This window comes from Leptopilina heterotoma, unplaced genomic scaffold, assembly GCF_015476425.1.
Source record: "Leptopilina heterotoma isolate Lh14 unplaced genomic scaffold, ASM1547642v1 Lhet_52, whole genome shotgun sequence".
NCBI classification, from domain to species: Eukaryota; Metazoa; Arthropoda; class Insecta; order Hymenoptera; family Figitidae; genus Leptopilina; species Leptopilina heterotoma.
This window is the reverse complement of record NW_025111114.1, coordinates 3,575,588-3,592,998: the sequence shown is the minus strand read 5'-3', so window position 1 is coordinate 3,592,998 and position 17,411 is coordinate 3,575,588. Positions and strand designations below refer to the sequence as shown.

The 17,411-nt window shown below is 22.8% G+C and overlaps 2 protein-coding genes and 1 long non-coding RNA gene across 3 annotated transcripts; 1 reads left to right on the top strand and 2 right to left on the bottom strand.

Annotated features, from left to right (window-relative positions):
* Positions 1-302: 302 nt before the first annotated feature.
* LOC122508092 (sentrin-specific protease 8-like) lies at positions 303-1,388 on the bottom strand. Its single transcript, XM_043621199.1, has 2 exons — positions 1,272-1,388; positions 303-1,123 (listed from the first exon to the last, which is right to left on the bottom strand). Exon 2 carries the CDS (start codon positions 1,080-1,082, stop codon positions 438-440), a length of 645 nt encoding a protein of 214 aa, XP_043477134.1. The 5' UTR covers positions 1,083-1,123; positions 1,272-1,388; the 3' UTR covers positions 303-437.
* Positions 1,389-4,259: 2,871 nt separating this feature from the next.
* LOC122508091 (protein spaetzle 4) lies at positions 4,260-15,507 on the top strand. Its single transcript, XM_043621198.1, has 6 exons — positions 4,260-4,531; positions 7,493-7,677; positions 8,132-8,287; positions 11,067-11,969; positions 14,417-14,539; positions 14,862-15,507. The coding sequence occupies exons 1-6, from the start codon at positions 4,502-4,504 to the stop codon at positions 15,097-15,099; spliced, it is 1,635 nt and encodes a 544-aa protein (XP_043477133.1). The 5' UTR covers positions 4,260-4,501; the 3' UTR covers positions 15,100-15,507.
* Positions 4,495-14,990, bottom strand: LOC122508093. The gene is made up of 3 exons (XR_006302191.1): positions 14,852-14,990; positions 14,343-14,556; positions 4,495-4,624 (listed from the first exon to the last, which is right to left on the bottom strand). It is a non-coding gene; the product is annotated as an uncharacterized LOC122508093 (long non-coding RNA).
* Positions 15,508-17,411: the final 1,904 nt, after the last annotated feature.

The window sequence follows — 17,411 nt, the reverse complement described above, 5'->3', positions numbered from 1 at the left end:
GAAAAAGTTTTGAAAATAATTGAAATTTTGCAAAGAATTTAATTTGAATTTTTTGAAAATAATTGAATTTTTGGCGAAAAATTTTGCTATTTGTAAAGTTAATTGAATTCTTGATGAGATATTCGTTAAAATTTTTTAAAATAGGTAATTGAATTTCTTCGAAGAATTTTATTACTTTTGAAAATAAATGAAATTCTTGGGATGAATATTGTTATTTATGAAAATAATTGAATTTTGTAAAGAATTTCCCTGAATTCCCTGACCTGTGGCAACCCTGTAATTTTTAAAAGAATACAAAAAGATTACAATTTTTACAAAGTAGTAATTTTATTTAAAAAATTGTCAAACTTACTAAAAGAATTCTAATTTTCAATACGTAAAATATGAAGTAAATATTACAAGAAGTCTCTTTTTTTCGTAAAACATTTTTTTCAAAATTATGTCTTGAGACTATTTATTAATTCTTGCAAATTTTTTCGCTTTTCAGCAACAAGTCTTTTAACACTCTCGAAATCACAACCCTTTACTTTTGAATGTTTTGTAACGTGTTCAGTGAGAATGTCAGTAATGCACATCACAAATATTCCACAATCGTAACAATTTTCCTGCTGTGGACAATTAACTTCAATGAATGTTCCTTTATCACCAATTAGAAAATATTTATCGAGATTCCTCATGAAATTACGAGCAATACTTTCATTTGATTTACTCAATGAATCAAAGTGAAAATATGTATTTTCCGTTTTTGAAAATACCAATAAACTCCAATGTGAACCACCAATGGAATTTCGTCGTTCACAATTATTTAATGGGAAGAATATAAAATTTTTCTGCGATGCATTCAATGGATCAAGAAAAAATGACACCTCCGAGGAGTCGGTCATTTTTAATAATTGCGTTAATTCAGGACTTGCATAGAGGATTTTTGCGAAATTCGGTAACTTGAGTGTTTTGCCCAAATATTCCAAATAAAATCCAATGAGTGCGTCATTTATCCAATTTGGCTCTGACAATAGATCGACATCTGATTTACGGAGTAGACAATCGTGATAACTTAATATTATTTTATCGATGTCAGTCATTGTTTTTATTTTTTTTTTTTGAGAAAAAAAGAGAGAAACTCCTGCAAAAAAGAGAGAAATTTTTTTGAGGTTATGTTTGTGTTTAATAAACAGCGCCCACTCAGCGACTTAATATTTATGCTTCAAGAAATACTTGTGTTGATAAATATACATTTTTTGTTTATCAATAAAATTTGGTGCAATACTTACAAATTATGTGTTTATCATTATTTTTATTGTTTACTTTTGCGATAAATTATCAAAACAACGTCTAACGTGAAAGTTCAGAATTTAGTTTTCAGTTTACACTGAAAGTCGTGTGGTGGCTCTACTGTCGCTTTGAAATTAATGGAGCGAATTTTTAAATCCGATGTTCAAAAATATTCTTATTATTCTTATTTATAATAATAATATTATATAACAATTATTATATTAAATTTAATTTTTTTATACTCTTTATTTAAAGTTAACGATATAAATATTTTACTTCATTAAAAATAATAGTCCAAGAAAGAATTCTTGTTCCGATTTTACAACAAAATGAAATAAATAGTAATTTAATTTTGAAAAGAATTTTATCAAAAATTTAAGAATAATTGAATTTCTCCGAAGAATTTTATTATTTATGAAAATAATTGAATTTTATAAAGAATTTTATTAAAATGCCTCAAAACAATTGAATTTTCGGAAATAATTTTGTTATTTATCTTTAATAATTGAATTCTTTGGAAGAATAATTTATGTAAATAATTGAATTCTTGCGGGAAGAATTGAATTAAAATCTAAAGAATTAAATTATTTCAAAAAAGATTTCATTAAAATTGTATTTAAAATAATTGATTTCTTTTGAACAATTTTATTAAAATATTTGAAAATAATTGAATTCCTGTGAAAAATTCTAATATTTTTGTAAATAATTGAAATTTTCCAAAGAATTTTATTTTTATTATGATAATTGAATTCTTACGAAGAATTTTATTAAAATTTTTGAAAATAATTTAAATCTTTCGAAGAATTTTATTATTTAAGAAAATGATTGATATCTTCAAAAGAATTTTACTTTTTATAAAAAATTGAATAATTGATAATTGAATTTTTAGGAAGAATTTTATTAAAATTTTTGAACATAAGTGAAATCTTTTGAAAAATTTTATTATTTATGAAAATAATTCAAATCTTGCAAAGATTTTTATTAAAATTTTTGAAAAATAATATTCAATTCAATGAAAATTTAAATTCGTTGTAGGAATTTAGTTAAGATTGTATTTAAAATAATTGAATATTTAGGAAGAATGTTATTAAAATTTTAGAAAATAATTGAATTCTTTTGAAAAATTTTACAACAATTGTATTCTTTCGTAAAATTTTATTAAAATTTTTTCAAAAATTTAATTCTTTCATGAAATATTTTTAAAATTGTATATTAAAAGTAATTGAATTTTTGCAAAGAATTTTTAAAAATTTTAGAAAATAATTGAATTCTTTCGTGAAAATTAAATTGAATTCTTGCATAATAATAATTTGCATAATAATAATAAATTGAATAAATATCTCGTTCCGCGCGCGTAACATTTGCTAGTAATAATAATATTTACTAAAATTAAATTAAATTTTAAACTTTTTAGTAAAAGAGCCTTTTTACTAAAATTTAATTTAATTTAATAATAATAATAATATTTACTTAAATTTAATTAAATTAAATTTTAAACTTTTTAGTGAAAGTGCATTTTTACTCAAATTTAATTTAATATATTAATAATAATAATATTTACTAAAATTAAAGTATGCAAATAAATATTTTTAAATTCCAATCATTTAGTGAATTAAATGTCGCTCATAAATTTTAACCTCAGTGAATATCGGTGAGTCAATAAGAAAGTGACATTACTGTCACTGCTAATTTACATATCATTATTCTTTCAACTTACATAGTAGGTTACAACCTGCACATGTACAATGTCACTGAAAGTTATAATTAAATAATTCCACGAAATATTTTTCACATCTCTTTAGTTTTAAAGAACTTTTCTTTTTTTCCCAATGCATTTAATAACAATATTATATTTTCTTATTCGTCATTTTATGAATCGTAAATTAAAATTCATACCCGACAAAGAATTTATGTCAAATACTTTAAGAAACTCAAATAATAATATGTAAAAATAAATAATAATAACAAAAAAATAAAATAAAATAATATTAGAAAAATGACAATAATAGAACAAAAATAATATTAGAAAAAAGCAATAATATAAAAATAGTAATAATTAAAAAAATAATAATAGAAAAAATAGTTTACAAGAAAATGAAAATTAATGAAATGAATTACCTGAATCTTGACCTGAAACAAAAAGAAAAACAAAAATTAGATTTTCTATTTAAACTTATTCTTTAAAAATAAAATAATTTAGATTTTTTATTTAAAAATTAAATAAGAAGACTAATGAAAAATCTAAAAATTGTCTTATTTGGTAAATTAGGAAAATTTTTCCAGTTCAACGAAAAAGATAACTTGAGCTAAAGTCAAATCAAGAAATAGAAAGTAAATCAATATTTTTCAATATTAAATAGAGAACGTTCCCCAAAAGAAAACTAGTTATTTGAGCCATAAGTTTCAACAAAAAAAATTAAAATCAACTAATATTTTTGCGAAAAACGAGACTCGAATCGTGAAACATTGAAGAAATTTTCCTTCATCAAAATAAGACATTTCCAAGTCAAATCAGATTAAAAAGTTCTAATGAACGTACCATGGCTTCTAGAATACGACGCACATGGGATTTTTTTTTCTGATGAATACGCGAACGGGGGCCTCGTGACACACATCAATGGCCAACGCTTCTATAACGGTACCACTTTGTGACCTACTCTCGTGGAAGTCTCTCTCTCACTCTTTTCTTCTTCCTCGTGATTGAACTCTTGTATGATGATACCCAATGTATGTATGTGTGAGCTCTTTTTTTCTCTCCTCACACATCTCTCTTTCTCACTTGGATGGCCTTTCCTTTCCTTTTTTTTCCACCATCAGCAGGTTTCCATCTCTTTCTCACCGATCGCTTGGCTACGATCTCAGCAAAACGTGTGGTCAGACTTATTTCAGAGGTTCGACGATCGGGGTACACTTTTTCCTCTTTGAGGAACTTCCTCTGATGGCTATAAACTCAACGATTATAGGCAGAGGCAGTAATGAAAGCGGCCTGGCTCGTGAAGGTGCTGCTTGTCATGAGGCTGCATCCATTCTCAAGTTGCACCCTCGCCAGCAACTTTTCATTTCCGGTGTATTAATTAAAGAATCGATTATTCTTCAAAGTCATACAGTAGTTTTTTTTTTTTTGCAGCTAGTGATCTCATTAGTTTCGATATTATTGGAAGAAGAAAAAAAACTCTCGAGCAGGAGAGTTTCAATAAAATTTCCCTCAGTCTTGTAATTGTTGGAAGATATGAGAGTTTTCGTATTATTGACTCTTTTGGTGAGTCGATGAACCTCGATTGTTTTTTCATCTCTTCTTCTTCTTCTTGTGCGTTTCAAGTGATCATCCAATGTGACGTGATTATTCTGCTTCCTGCAAAAAATCGACAAATCAATAAATTGAACTTGGATTTATTCGATATTTTTTTTTATTTCAGTGTTTTTTTTTGGCAGTTCAGCTATGACAGTATTTAATAGCGAATAAATTTAAAAAGCTATCATTTTTAATTAATAATAATTTAAACTAATTTTTGAAAATAATTGAATTTTTATTAAAACTCATATGAAAATAATTGAATTTAAATAATATTTTTAAAAATAATTCTATTCTTTCGAGAAATTCTATTCAAATTGTATTGAAAATAATTGAATTTCTCCGAAACATTTTTTTATTTACAAACATAATTGAATCTTTCTGAAGAATTTTATTATCTATGAATTGGAATTTTTTTGAAATAATTGAATTTCCAAGAAAAAGTGTATTGCTTTTGAAAATAATTGAATTCTTGTAATGAATATTGTTATTTATGAAAATAATTAAATTTTCCAAAGAATTTTATTAAAATGCCTCAAAATAATTGAATTTTCGGGAATAATTTTGTTATTTATCTTTAATAATTGAATTCTTTGGAAGAATTATTTATGTAAATAATTGAATTCTTGGGAAGAATTGAATTAAAATCTAAAAAATAATTGAATTATTAAAAAAATTTAATTTAAATTGTATTTTAAAATAATTGACTTCTTTCAAACAAACTTTTATTAAAATATTTAAAAATAATTGAATTCCTGTGTAAAATTCTAATGTTTTTGTAAATAATTAAATTTTTCCAAAGAATTTTAAAAGAACATTTTTTTTTTAATAATTGCTTTTTTCGAAGAATTGAAATTAAATTTTTAAGAATAATTACATTTTTTGAGCAATTCCTGTAAAATTGTATTAAAAATAATTGAATTCCTGAGAAGAATTTTAGTATTTATGAAAATAATTGAATTAATGCAAAAAATTTTATTAAAATGTTTAAAAATAATTGAATTTCTCTGAAAAATTTTCTTATTTTTGAAAATAATTGAATTCCTTTGAAGAATTTTCTTATTTACGAAATTATTTTCATTCTTGCGAAGAATTTTCTTATTTATGAAAACAATTAAATTTTATCTTAATTTTTGAAAATATTTCAATTTTTTAAAGGAATATTATAAAAAATTTTTGAAAATAATGAAAGTAAATAATAATTTTAATTTTTTTAAAATAATTTCATCAAAATTGTCGAAAATAATTGAATTTATATTAAAATTCGTGAAAATAATCTTATTCTTTCGAGAAATTTTATTAAAAATTTCAAAAATAATTGAATTATTGCGAAAAATTTTATTAAAATGTTTAAAAAGAATTGAATTTCTGTGAACAATTTTTTTATTTTTGAAAATAATTGAAATTCTTGCGAAGATTTTTCTTATTTATGAAAATAATTGAATTCTTGCGGTGGATTTTACAATTCATAATAATAATTGAATTGTTTCGTAGAATTTTATCTGAATTTTTTAAAAATAATTTTATTTTGTTCAATGAATTCTATTAAAAATTTTGAAAATAATGATTTTTTAAACAGAATTTCATCATAATTGTCGAAAATAATTGAATTTATATTAAAATTCTTTTGAAAATAATTGAATTTAATTAATTAAATAATTATGTAATAATTAAAATAATATTAAAATTACGAATGAATAATTAAATTTAGTAACTGAGAAAATAGTTAAAATAGTTAAAACATTTGGAATAACTTTTTGTAAATTAAAATGCAATTTCAATTTTGTTATTGATTATGTTAATATGCAAAATTAAAATGTAATTTCAATTTTCTAGTTGAAAAAGAAAGATTTTAATTATTATGATTAAAGTAAATTTATTTAATATTATAATTAATTAATTAACAACTAGTAGTTTTAAAACTGAATCAATTTTTCTTAGTAACTTTCGTCGCAAACTGTCACAAATAAATTACCTTAAAAAATGGAAAAAAAATTCTATTTTTATCTTTTATTTATTCTATTTTTGATCTATCATCAAAACAAAGAATCGACTGTGAAAAAAGCAATTAAAATATTTATCAGTTAATCAAAATATTCTTCAGTCGATCAAAATATCTAAAAATTAACCCAAACAATTAAAATTTTATCCAATTTTATTCCAAATATGGAAAAAAGTCATCAAAATAATACAAATAAAATTATAATTTAAAATTATTCGAAATTATGAAAAATTATTTGACGAAATTTGCTTTACGAAAGGATAGAATATTTAAAGTTTTGTGAAAAATTGAGATTATATAAAAAAATTTATTGAAATAATATTTTATTTCCACGTGGCAAAATTAATTGAAAATCTTGTTCGAAAATCAACCTTATTGACAAGATTCAAGAAACGAGTCTAACGGTATTTCGATATCTTGTAGTATGCAGAAATGCATATTTAACTTTTTCTTTCGAAAAATTAAACACAATTTCTTTCCGAAAATTCACCAAGAAAATTTGAATCTAAAACAATTGGTTCGAGCTTTTTTTTTAGCTAAAATTATTAAATTTCTTTTTTTATGTATTTTTACACAGTATTTATATTAAAATATATTTATATTGAAATATATTGAAATTGAATATATTTATATATTTATATTGAAATTGAATATATTGAAAATATCTCTTTAAAAAAATTACGTTTCTATCAAATTGTATTTAGAAGAAAATGCGAGAAAAGAAAAAAGAAAATCGAGGAGCTTTCAAACCGAGTTTCTATTTTTCTTCTTTATTTTATTTTAGCAGTGAGAAAGGGGAGGGTGTGGTGAATTTCGCTTGCGGTTTTAATGACAAGAAGAAGAAAGTATACACCTTGGAGTGAAAAATATAAAAGAAATAGAAAGTTGAAAGCAAATTAAAAGAGGTAAAAATAATTTGATTGTAGGTAGTCAGACTGCATTTAGCGAGATGTCAGGGATTCGGAGGTGGTGGTCCAAGTACTTTCGGATATGATGCATCATCAGCATGCAGCAAACCATACTCTCGTGATGCTCGCGTTTTATTTGAAAATCTCCCCTGCGACTTTCGCCGACAAAATTGGTGCACAGTCGCTGGCAATACATATCCATGGTTAGTGAATCATCAAAATACTTTAATTTTCTCGAGAAGAATGAAAATTTAACCTGTTGCTTCTAAAATTCTACTTTGGATCATGAAAAACACAATTTTGTCGATGACGAATACAAATTTTTCCTTTTGCCTCTAAAATTTTATTTTCGATCATCAAAAACATTTTTTCGAGACGAATACAAATTTTTCCTTTCATTTCCAAAATTCTATTTTAATTTACTTAATTTCTTGTATTCAATTTCAATTCCAGTTCTGTTTTTATTCAATTTCAGTTTAATTTCAATTTAATCTTAATTCAATTTCAATTCAATTTAAATTCAACTTCAATTCAATTTAAACTCAATTCAATTTCAATTTAATTTAAGTTTAATTTCAGTTCAATTTGAATTCAATTTCAGTTCAATTTTAATTCAATTGTCAATAAAATCTAACCAAAAATTTGAATTTCTCACAGGCAAGCAGTTCGAAGATTCGTCAAGGAAAATCAAGGCCTGATGAGAAGAATGTATGGAGACGAGAGGCACATTAATATTTTGAAATCAGAACTGGAGAAAAATGACATTGAGATAGAAATCGAATACAATTATCAAAGATATCCGGAAAAATCCAGGTGAGTTAAGATTACAGAAAGAAAAATAATTTTTCAATGTACAGAATTGCCACAAAAATTTAACTTTGTTTTTCCCTGATTTCCAGACTTCTTCCTGACTGATTTTGACTTTTTCCCTGACACTAAAGAATATTCTGATTCACTCTAAAAATAATTAAATACTCAAAAAATGTTCTATTACATTTATTTATGAGTTTTTTTAATTTTAAAATTCTTCGAAAACAATTGTTTTATTTATCATTATTATTTTTCTATTGAAATTAAGATTTTCAAAAATTTCAAATTCAAATCTTTTAAAATTTAATAACTTATAAGAATATTATTATAAACATAAAGAAGTCAATCACTCCGAGTCTTTGACTCGGAGTAATCGATTTCTTCATGTTTTTATAATAATTAACGATAACTCAGGGATAAAATTATTATTTTATATAAGAATACTGTTACTCTAACTTCTTCCAAATTATTTTCATCATTTTAATTGAATTATTATTTTCTAGAATTTTTAACTACAATTCTTCTTTAAAATAAATTATTAGTTAAAAGTACGGAAAATTTAGATTTCCAAAGATTTGAATTTGAAACCTTTTCAAAATTCAATTATTTCTAAAAATTCATGCTATAATGCTTTTAATATTAAATCATTATCTAAAATTTTAACCGAAATTCATTTTCATTTTATTTAAATCAATTTATATTAGAAAATCCCATGAGAATTCAATTATTTAAATAAATAAAGTAAATAATTTATTCAATAATTGAATATTTATTGAAATTTAATTTTTACGAAGAATTTTATTAACAAGTTTTGAAAATAATTAATATCTTTTAAGGAATTTAATTAAAATTTTACTGAAATTTATTATATTAAAGAATTTTATAACAATATTTTCGAAAATAATTGAAAACCTTTTGGAGAATTTTATTAAAATTTTTAAAGATACTTGAATTCCTGAGAAGAATTTAAATAATAATTTTTGAAAATAATTGAATTCATGCGAAGAATTTTATTAAACTTTGTTTAAATAATTGAAATTTTGACAAGAAGGATATTAACATTTTTGACAATAAATTTAATTCTTGAGAAGAATTTTGCTAACTATTTATAAAGATAATTTAATTCTTGATGAGGATTTTAAAAATATTTTGAAAATAATTTAATTTCTGCAAAGTATTTTATTACTTTTCAAAAGAATTGAATTCTTGTGATGAATTTTGATACTTATGAAAATAATTGAATTTTGGAAAAGAATTTTATTAAAATTCATTAAAATAATTGATTTTATGGGGAGAATTTTGTTGTTTATCAAGATAATTGAATACTTTTGTAGAATCACTTAAAAAGTTTTGAAAATAATTGCAACGAATTATATTATTTTATTAAATGATTGAATGTTTCTTAAATTTGAATTCTTTCGTCAAGTTTTAATAAAATTTTTAAGAACAATTGCATTTTTCGAGGAAATTATTTAAAATTGTATTAAAAATATTTAAAATTCTGTCGTGCAAATAATTGAATTTTGCAAAGAAGTTTTTTAAAATTCCTAAAAATAATTAAATTTTTGTAATGAATTTCGCTATTTATCAAGATAATTGCGTTAAAACTTTTGAAATAATTAAATAATATTAACAGGGTTACCACAAAAATTTAACTTTGTATTTCCCTGAATTTTCCCTGATTTCCAGACAGAAATTTATAAAAATTTTTGAAAATAATAAATTCAAAACTTTTTAAAGAATTCTATTAAAATTTTTGAAAATACTTGGATTTCTGAGAATAATTTAAATAATAATTTATGAAAATAATTGAATTTTGTAAAAGAATTTTATTAAAATTCCTTAAAATAATTGATAATTTTTGGGGAGAATTTTGTTGTTTATCAAGATAATTGAATTCTTTTGCAGAATTACTTACAATTTTTTTTAAATAATTGATTTCCTGCGACGAATTAAATGTTATTTTTTGAAAACAATTGAATTATTGCGACGAATTTTATTATTTTATTGAATAATTGAATGTCTATTAAAATTGAATTTTTTCGTCAAGTTTTAATAAAATTTTTTAAGAATAATTACATTTATCGAGGAATTTATTTAAAACTATGAAAAATACTTTAAATTCTGCGATGAAAATAATTGAATTCCTAAATGAAATTTTATTTTTATGAAAATAATTGAATGTTTTCGTAGAATTGAATCAAAATTTTTTTTCAATAATTAAATCTTTTTATAAATTTTATGAAAATAGTAAATATTGAAAATTATTTAATTGCGAAAAAGTTTTGAAAATAATTGAAATTTTGCAAAGAATTTTATTTAAAGTTTTGAAAATAATTGAATTTTTAGCGAAAAATTTTGCTATTTGAAATGATAATTGAATTCTTGACGAGATATTCGTTAAAATTTTTTAAAATAATTGAATTTTTTCAAAGAATTTTATTACTTTTGAAAATAATTGAATTCTTGTGATGAATATTGTTATTTTTGAAAATAATTGAATTTAGCAAAGAATTTTTTTTAAATTCCTAAAAAATAATTGAATTTTTGTGATGGATTTTGTTATTTATCAAGAGAATTGCATTAAAACTTTTGAAATAATTAAATAATATTAAAAAATTCATTCTGGTCAGGAATAGAATTTTTCTTATGAATTCCAAAAATTTAATTTTTTCCAGTACTTTTAATAAAAATCCCTGAATTTTTCCTGACTTTTCCATGAATTCCCTGACTTGTGGCAATACTGATGTAAATTCATGACGAATTACTAATTACATTTAAGGCGCTTCGACTATGACGAATGGGAATTAAATGATCCAAGATATCCCAGCATCCTTGACGAGGAACCAGAGAGAAGAGGATACACGAGTCGATCTCTAAACGACGTGAAACTAAAGGTGGATAATAAATTTTTCAAACTGGAAGAACGAGTGAAATTCCAATTCAAACCCTTGGAAAATCCAACCAGTACATCAACATCGACAACAACTTCAACTTCTGCTCCTAGTTCTACTCTTCCGTCAACAAGTTCATCTGATAAAATAACTTCGACAACAACTACTACTGCTGGGACTACTACTAGTAGTAGTAGTAGTACTTCTACTACTTCTACTACTTCGACTACTTCAACCACTTCTACTTCCACTACAACAACTACGACAACACCACCAATGACATCGCCAATTTCCAATTTTCTAAATTCATCAGATTCGAAATACAATTCTACAACTCCAAATGTGGAGAATAACACCGAATCACATTCCACCTCAGCGCCAATCACACTGGCCGACATTGCAAATATTCAAAATTTCAGTATTAATGAAATTCCGGGACAGAATATTGAATCTAATGAGGAAATTGCCGATGATGAATTACCGACGACAAAATTTCCCGATTTAACGAGTATCGATCGAATCGATGAGATTGTTGACAATGAGAATGAAGATAATGATGATGATGATGATGAGGATGATGGTGATGGTGATGAAAGCGAGGAGGAAGAAAAATTGGAGGAGGTGATTGATCAATTGGCGGAGGAGAGCGAGAAACGCCATGAATTCCGACCTCGACCCGAGTATCGTCCATCCGAGACGAAAAATAATGGTTCCAGTATGCAAGGACAATTATTTCAAGACGTCGCTGCCAAGGAGAAGCAGAAGCAACCGATCTACAAGGGCCCTGGAATGTGAGTTATTTTCCAAATTATTTTCCCCAAAAGAAAAATGATCCATCCTTTTCCCTTAAGGATTTTTTTCTTCGATTTCTTAGATTCTTTTCCCGAAAGGAAAAAATAAACAAAAGTCGATTTTTTCCTAAAAGAAAAAAGAAACAGAGATAGATTAAAAAATTATTACAGAACAAAAAATCCAATCCAAAAAATACAGACCGAAAAATCCAAGAAAAAAAGTCCAAAGTACAGGCCTTGAATATTACTACTTTTTCGACTTTTTTTTCCAAAAATGCGACTTTTTCTACTTTTCTTCCAAATATTGCATCAAAATACCACATTTTTAGTATAAATTGCAAATTATTTCGATTTTTCTAGTGTGAAAAATAATTATAGACAAATCTTTGAAAAATTATTTTTGAATAATTTTTCTAATTGAATTTTTGAAATATACAATTAAAAAGATTTGAAATAATTGAAATTTTGTAAAATTTAATTGAAAATAATTGATTTTTTCAAGTATTATTATTACAATTTTTGAAATAATTGAATTCTCAAAAAAATTTAATGAAAAATTTCCAATATATAAATTTATGAAAATAAAAATTAATGAAAACTAGCTTCTAAAAAATTATATTGAATTTTTTTTTATTATAAATTTTTTAAATTCAATTATTTTCAATAGTTTTTAAAACATATTAATTCCGTAAATACAAAAATAATACAAATATTAAAATTTTTCAGAATTATTTTTAACATTTTGAAGAAAATAATCATTGTGAAAATTTTTAATTAAAATTCTTCAAAAAATTACTTAGTTTTTTTAAATTAGGTATACAAAAATTCTTTTAAGAAATTCAATTATTTTCGATTATTTTCGAAAAATTACATTAGAATATTTTTAAAAAACTAATTCTTAGAATTGTTTTATTATAATTTTTTAAGATTTACTTATATCGAACAAAGTAAACTAAATTTTTTTTAATTTACTTCTTTAGATTCTTATTAAAATTTCCGAGAAATCGTGTTTATTTTTGTAATTAAAATTATTCAATAATTTGAATATTTATTTTATATTTTTTAAAAATCCAATTATTTTTAAATGGTTTTATCAAATTTCAATTATTTTTAAAAGATTTTGCCAAAATTCAATTGTATGGGAATTTTTTAATTGTATATGTAATTGAAAATTGAAAAATTATTTTAAAATATTTTTTAAAAATTGATTTTAAGAGTTTTTTTATTATAATTTTTTAAAAATATAATAATGATAACTTTAAAAAAACATGGACAATAATTACAGTTACAAGATAAAATTTTTGTTGCAACACTGAATTAAATAAACGACTTTTTCGACTTTTTTTGTATTTTTAATCGATTAAAATTAAAAGTGACTTTTTTTTGTCTTAAAGTCGATCCGAGGCCTGAAAGTACAAAAAATCCAAAATAAACAATGAAACATGTGAAAAAGCCACGTTTTTACTTTTTACGCTATAAAATCGGAATTTAAAATATTAATGTTAAATTGCATGATTTTAATTATTTACATAAATAATAAAATTCTACACAAAAATTCAATTACTTTCATAAATAAAAAAATTCTTCACAAAAATTAAATTATTTTCATCAATAAAAAAATTTCTAGAAAAATTTCAATTATTCTATAAAATTTTTAAAACAATTATTTCAAGAAATATAATTTTTATTTTCAACAATTTTGCTAAAATTCTTAACAAAAATTCAATTATTTTTTCAATATAATGCTGATTTTTAATTTCTTTGGACTTTTTTGACCAGGAAAAAAATTCAAATCAAAATTCGGATAAATGCGAAATCGATAAAATAGAAAATCGTAGAAATGAAAATTCTCAAAGCGAATTCGGTTATAAATTAAAAATCGATCCAATGGTAATTTGTCAGAAAGAAAATTTTGTATAATTTTCCCGGGGTCAATAATAAAAATCGGAAAACTATCTAAATGATAATTCTCGAAGCGAATTTGAATTACGAAAAATTCAACCAAACAGAAGTTTCGTTAATTAAATAAAAATTTAGTCAAATTCAATTCGATGCTTTGAAAATTCGAAATAGGAAAAACTTATGATCAAATGAAATTTTAACTGAAGAACAATTTGATTAAACCAAAAAATTGAAAATTGGAAATTAGAAATTAGAAATAACGAAAGTTTCATAAAAATAAAATCCCACTCAGAGTAAATTAATAAGTAAATAAATGAATAAAAAATAAATAAATAAAAATAGAATTCTAATTTTCAATTAATTCTAATTATAATTCGGCTAATTTGTCTTAATCGAAATTTCCCAATCAATTTGAATTATAATTTCTTCAAATAGAGAGTTGACTTTGTTTGCTAAAAAAGTAATACTCACTCGAATTTTAATAGTCGTCGATAATTAATTCCAAATCCAAAATCAATTCCTTCATTGAAAATAATAATTTCCAGAAATGCTTGTCCAGTCAAGGAAGAAGTGGTGGCTCCATTTTGGGCGAATAACACTCGTGGTGAAGTCCTGGCTCTATTAAATCTTTATCCCTTCGAGCAATACGTCCATTGGGAAAAGTGCACGTAAGTGAAAAGTTTATCTGAAAAAAATGAAAATTAAGTAAAAAATGGACTCATTTAAAAATAATACAATAAGTAAATCATAATTCATTAATAATTTCAACTGAAAAATTAATTAATTAAATAAACTGAAAAGTTACTTAATTTAATTTAAACTGAAAATTTAATTAATTAAAATTAAATTGAAAAGTTACTTAATTTAATGTAAACTGAAAAATTAATTTAATTTAAACTGAATGAAAATTCATATTATAATATTAAAAAGAAACAAATTTTACTAAAATTAATAAATGTTAATTAATGAGAAAAAAATACTTGTTGCCAGGCACGAGGACAAACAAATGAATTGCCGAGATGGTTGCAAGTGTGAACAACAGTACAGATTACACAGATTATTGGCCTACGATCCAAATAACGAGTGTCGTGGAATTTTCAGTGATTGGTTCAAATTTCCCAGTTGCTGTTTGTGTCGCTGTTACAATATTCCTGTTGAATTTCGTGTCACATCTCGTTCACCTCGCTTGCAAAAACAAAAAGTAAAATTACGAGTTTCGCGAAATTAAATTTAAAAAAAACCCTCTTTTCATTTTTTTTTTTTTTTTAAATCGAAATAGAAAATTTCAAATTAAATTGAGAACATTAATAGTTTTCTTAATTTATCTCTATTTTTTAAATAAAAAAAGAAATTATTTTCTATTTCGATTGAAAAACGAATTTTTCTAGTTTTTATAGATAAAAAGTTGCGTTAATACAGTAAAAAAATGAGTTATTAATACTTTTTTGAATTGATTTTTAAACAACGTAAAGAAATTAAAAATTAGAAAAAATTAGTAACTCATTTCTTTTTTGTTTTTCGAATTTGAAATGCAAGGCTCGTGATTGAAATGATTTCGCCATTTCTTGTTTATTTGTTTACGTTATATTTGAACATTTTTTTTTTTTATTTACTTGATAAGTGAATAGTAGGTGCAGAAATATTCTTTCTTGAAAACTAATTAAATTGTAAAGTATTTTAAAAATTAATACTTTAAACATATATATTTATTTATAATTGCACTAAAATTAATTTATTAACCAATTACTATATAAATATTAAATATAAGAGCCTCACATTTGACAGATTAGAAAAAAAAACATAAAAACTTATGGTATATTATAAAAAATCTAATTCTAAACTATATAAATGAATTAAAAATTTAATTAATTTAATCATAGATTAAAAGAATGCAAACTTCATTGAATTAAATTACAGACAAATTAATTAAATAAATTAAAACAAATTACAAAATTGAAATTAAATTAAAAAATAAATTAATGAAGTAGCATTGAAATGTAATTAAAGTTCGTCGAGTGGTGATTAAATTAATTAAATTTCTAATTAGTTTGTAGTTTGTAGAACAAAATTGTACGATTGAGAATTTTATTGTAATTTTCTTCTACAATAAGAGAACGGTATCTTTTACAAGAGGTTATAAACAATAACGAAAGTTAACGTTAATACTTTTTTTTTCTGGGCGTCCACTCAAAATTGGAGCAGCTCAACAGTAATACTTATGCGCCTACATTACACTTTTAATCAATGTCACATATACATATATAATAATATATATTTTTATAATATTACAAACGTCGTGTTGTCATTCCGTTTAACAACATATGTATGTACATATAAAATAATATATACACACATATCTATTTATACGTATGTATGTATAAAGAAGTCGTATGTTAAAAAGAACTTTTTATATACCAGTATTTATTTATATAAATAAATTATTTATTTTATAAATAAATCTATATAGTGTATTTATATTATTTATTTATTTTATTTATGTATATAAATGAATACGGATTTTTCTTTTTTCTATAACATTTGGTATCAAAACCATTGCAGGAAAAACGTTCGAAAAAGTCGAAAAAATTTAACATCAAATATCCTCATGTAACAGACAAATTTTTTTTTCTTTCTAATATTTCAATTCCTTTTACTAGTTTTCTATTCTACAAGCACGTAATAAGAATAGTTCTTTTTTTTTTATTTTTTTTTAGTATAAAGTCGTGTCCCAGTAGAAAAGTGGACTTTCTAAACTCACCTACTTTTTACCTTTTCATTTCTTTTTCTATACAAAAGGTGACGATTCGTTTCCCCATTTGTCTTATTAATTTGTTGCTCTCGCTCTTTCTCTAAATACCCTGTATTTTTTATTTTAAAAACTAGACTTTTCTTTTTAGAGAAAAAAAAATAAATCCAAAATTTAACTAATTTCGAAATAATATTTACAGGAAATTTTTAAATTATAAAAATATTTTTGAATTTTCTTTAAAGACAATGGAAATCTTGGATGGAATAATAATTCGAGGAAGACGGAAGTTTTGAGAAAGTTATTCGACTGGAAGCTCAGATTTTTTTTACAAATTTCAATAATTAACTAATTAAATATTGAACTTAAAAAAAATTGACTTTATTTATAAAACCGAAAGTTTCAACTTTTTGCAGAAAATTAAATTTTCCTTAAAATTTTAAATCACTTGGAAGATTAATTATATCAATTTCAAAGTCATTTGAATCACAGAAGGCACTGACTAATTCTCTAAATTGAAAATAAAATTTGAAACTTGATTTAATTTCACATTAATTACTAATATATGTAATTAAAAATTCAATAATTGTCTATTTAATTAAACAGTTCAGTAATTATCTGTAATTAAATAATTAATTATCATAATTAATTAAATAATCAAATGTGTCAATTAAATAGAAACAAAATGCCAAAAAATCAAAGTAAAAAGTACATGAATGTCAAAGAAAAAGAGTCATTTCTACGGGACAATTAAAAATTGTATCACAACCATTTCGAAGGCTGAAAATTCGATA

Coding starts and splice junctions, on each gene's coding strand:
- LOC122508091 (XM_043621198.1), top strand. CDS start 4,502: ATGAGAGTTTTCGTATTATTGACTCTTTTG. Junction 7,678..8,131: donor GCTGGCAATACATATCCATG/GTTAGTGAATCA, acceptor AATTTCTCACAG/GCAAGCAGTTCGAAGATTCG. Junction 8,288..11,066: donor AGATATCCGGAAAAATCCAG/GTGAGTTAAGAT, acceptor ATTACATTTAAG/GCGCTTCGACTATGACGAAT.
- LOC122508092 (XM_043621199.1), bottom strand. CDS start 1,082: ATGACTGACATCGATAAAATAATATTAAGTTATCACGATTGTCTACTC.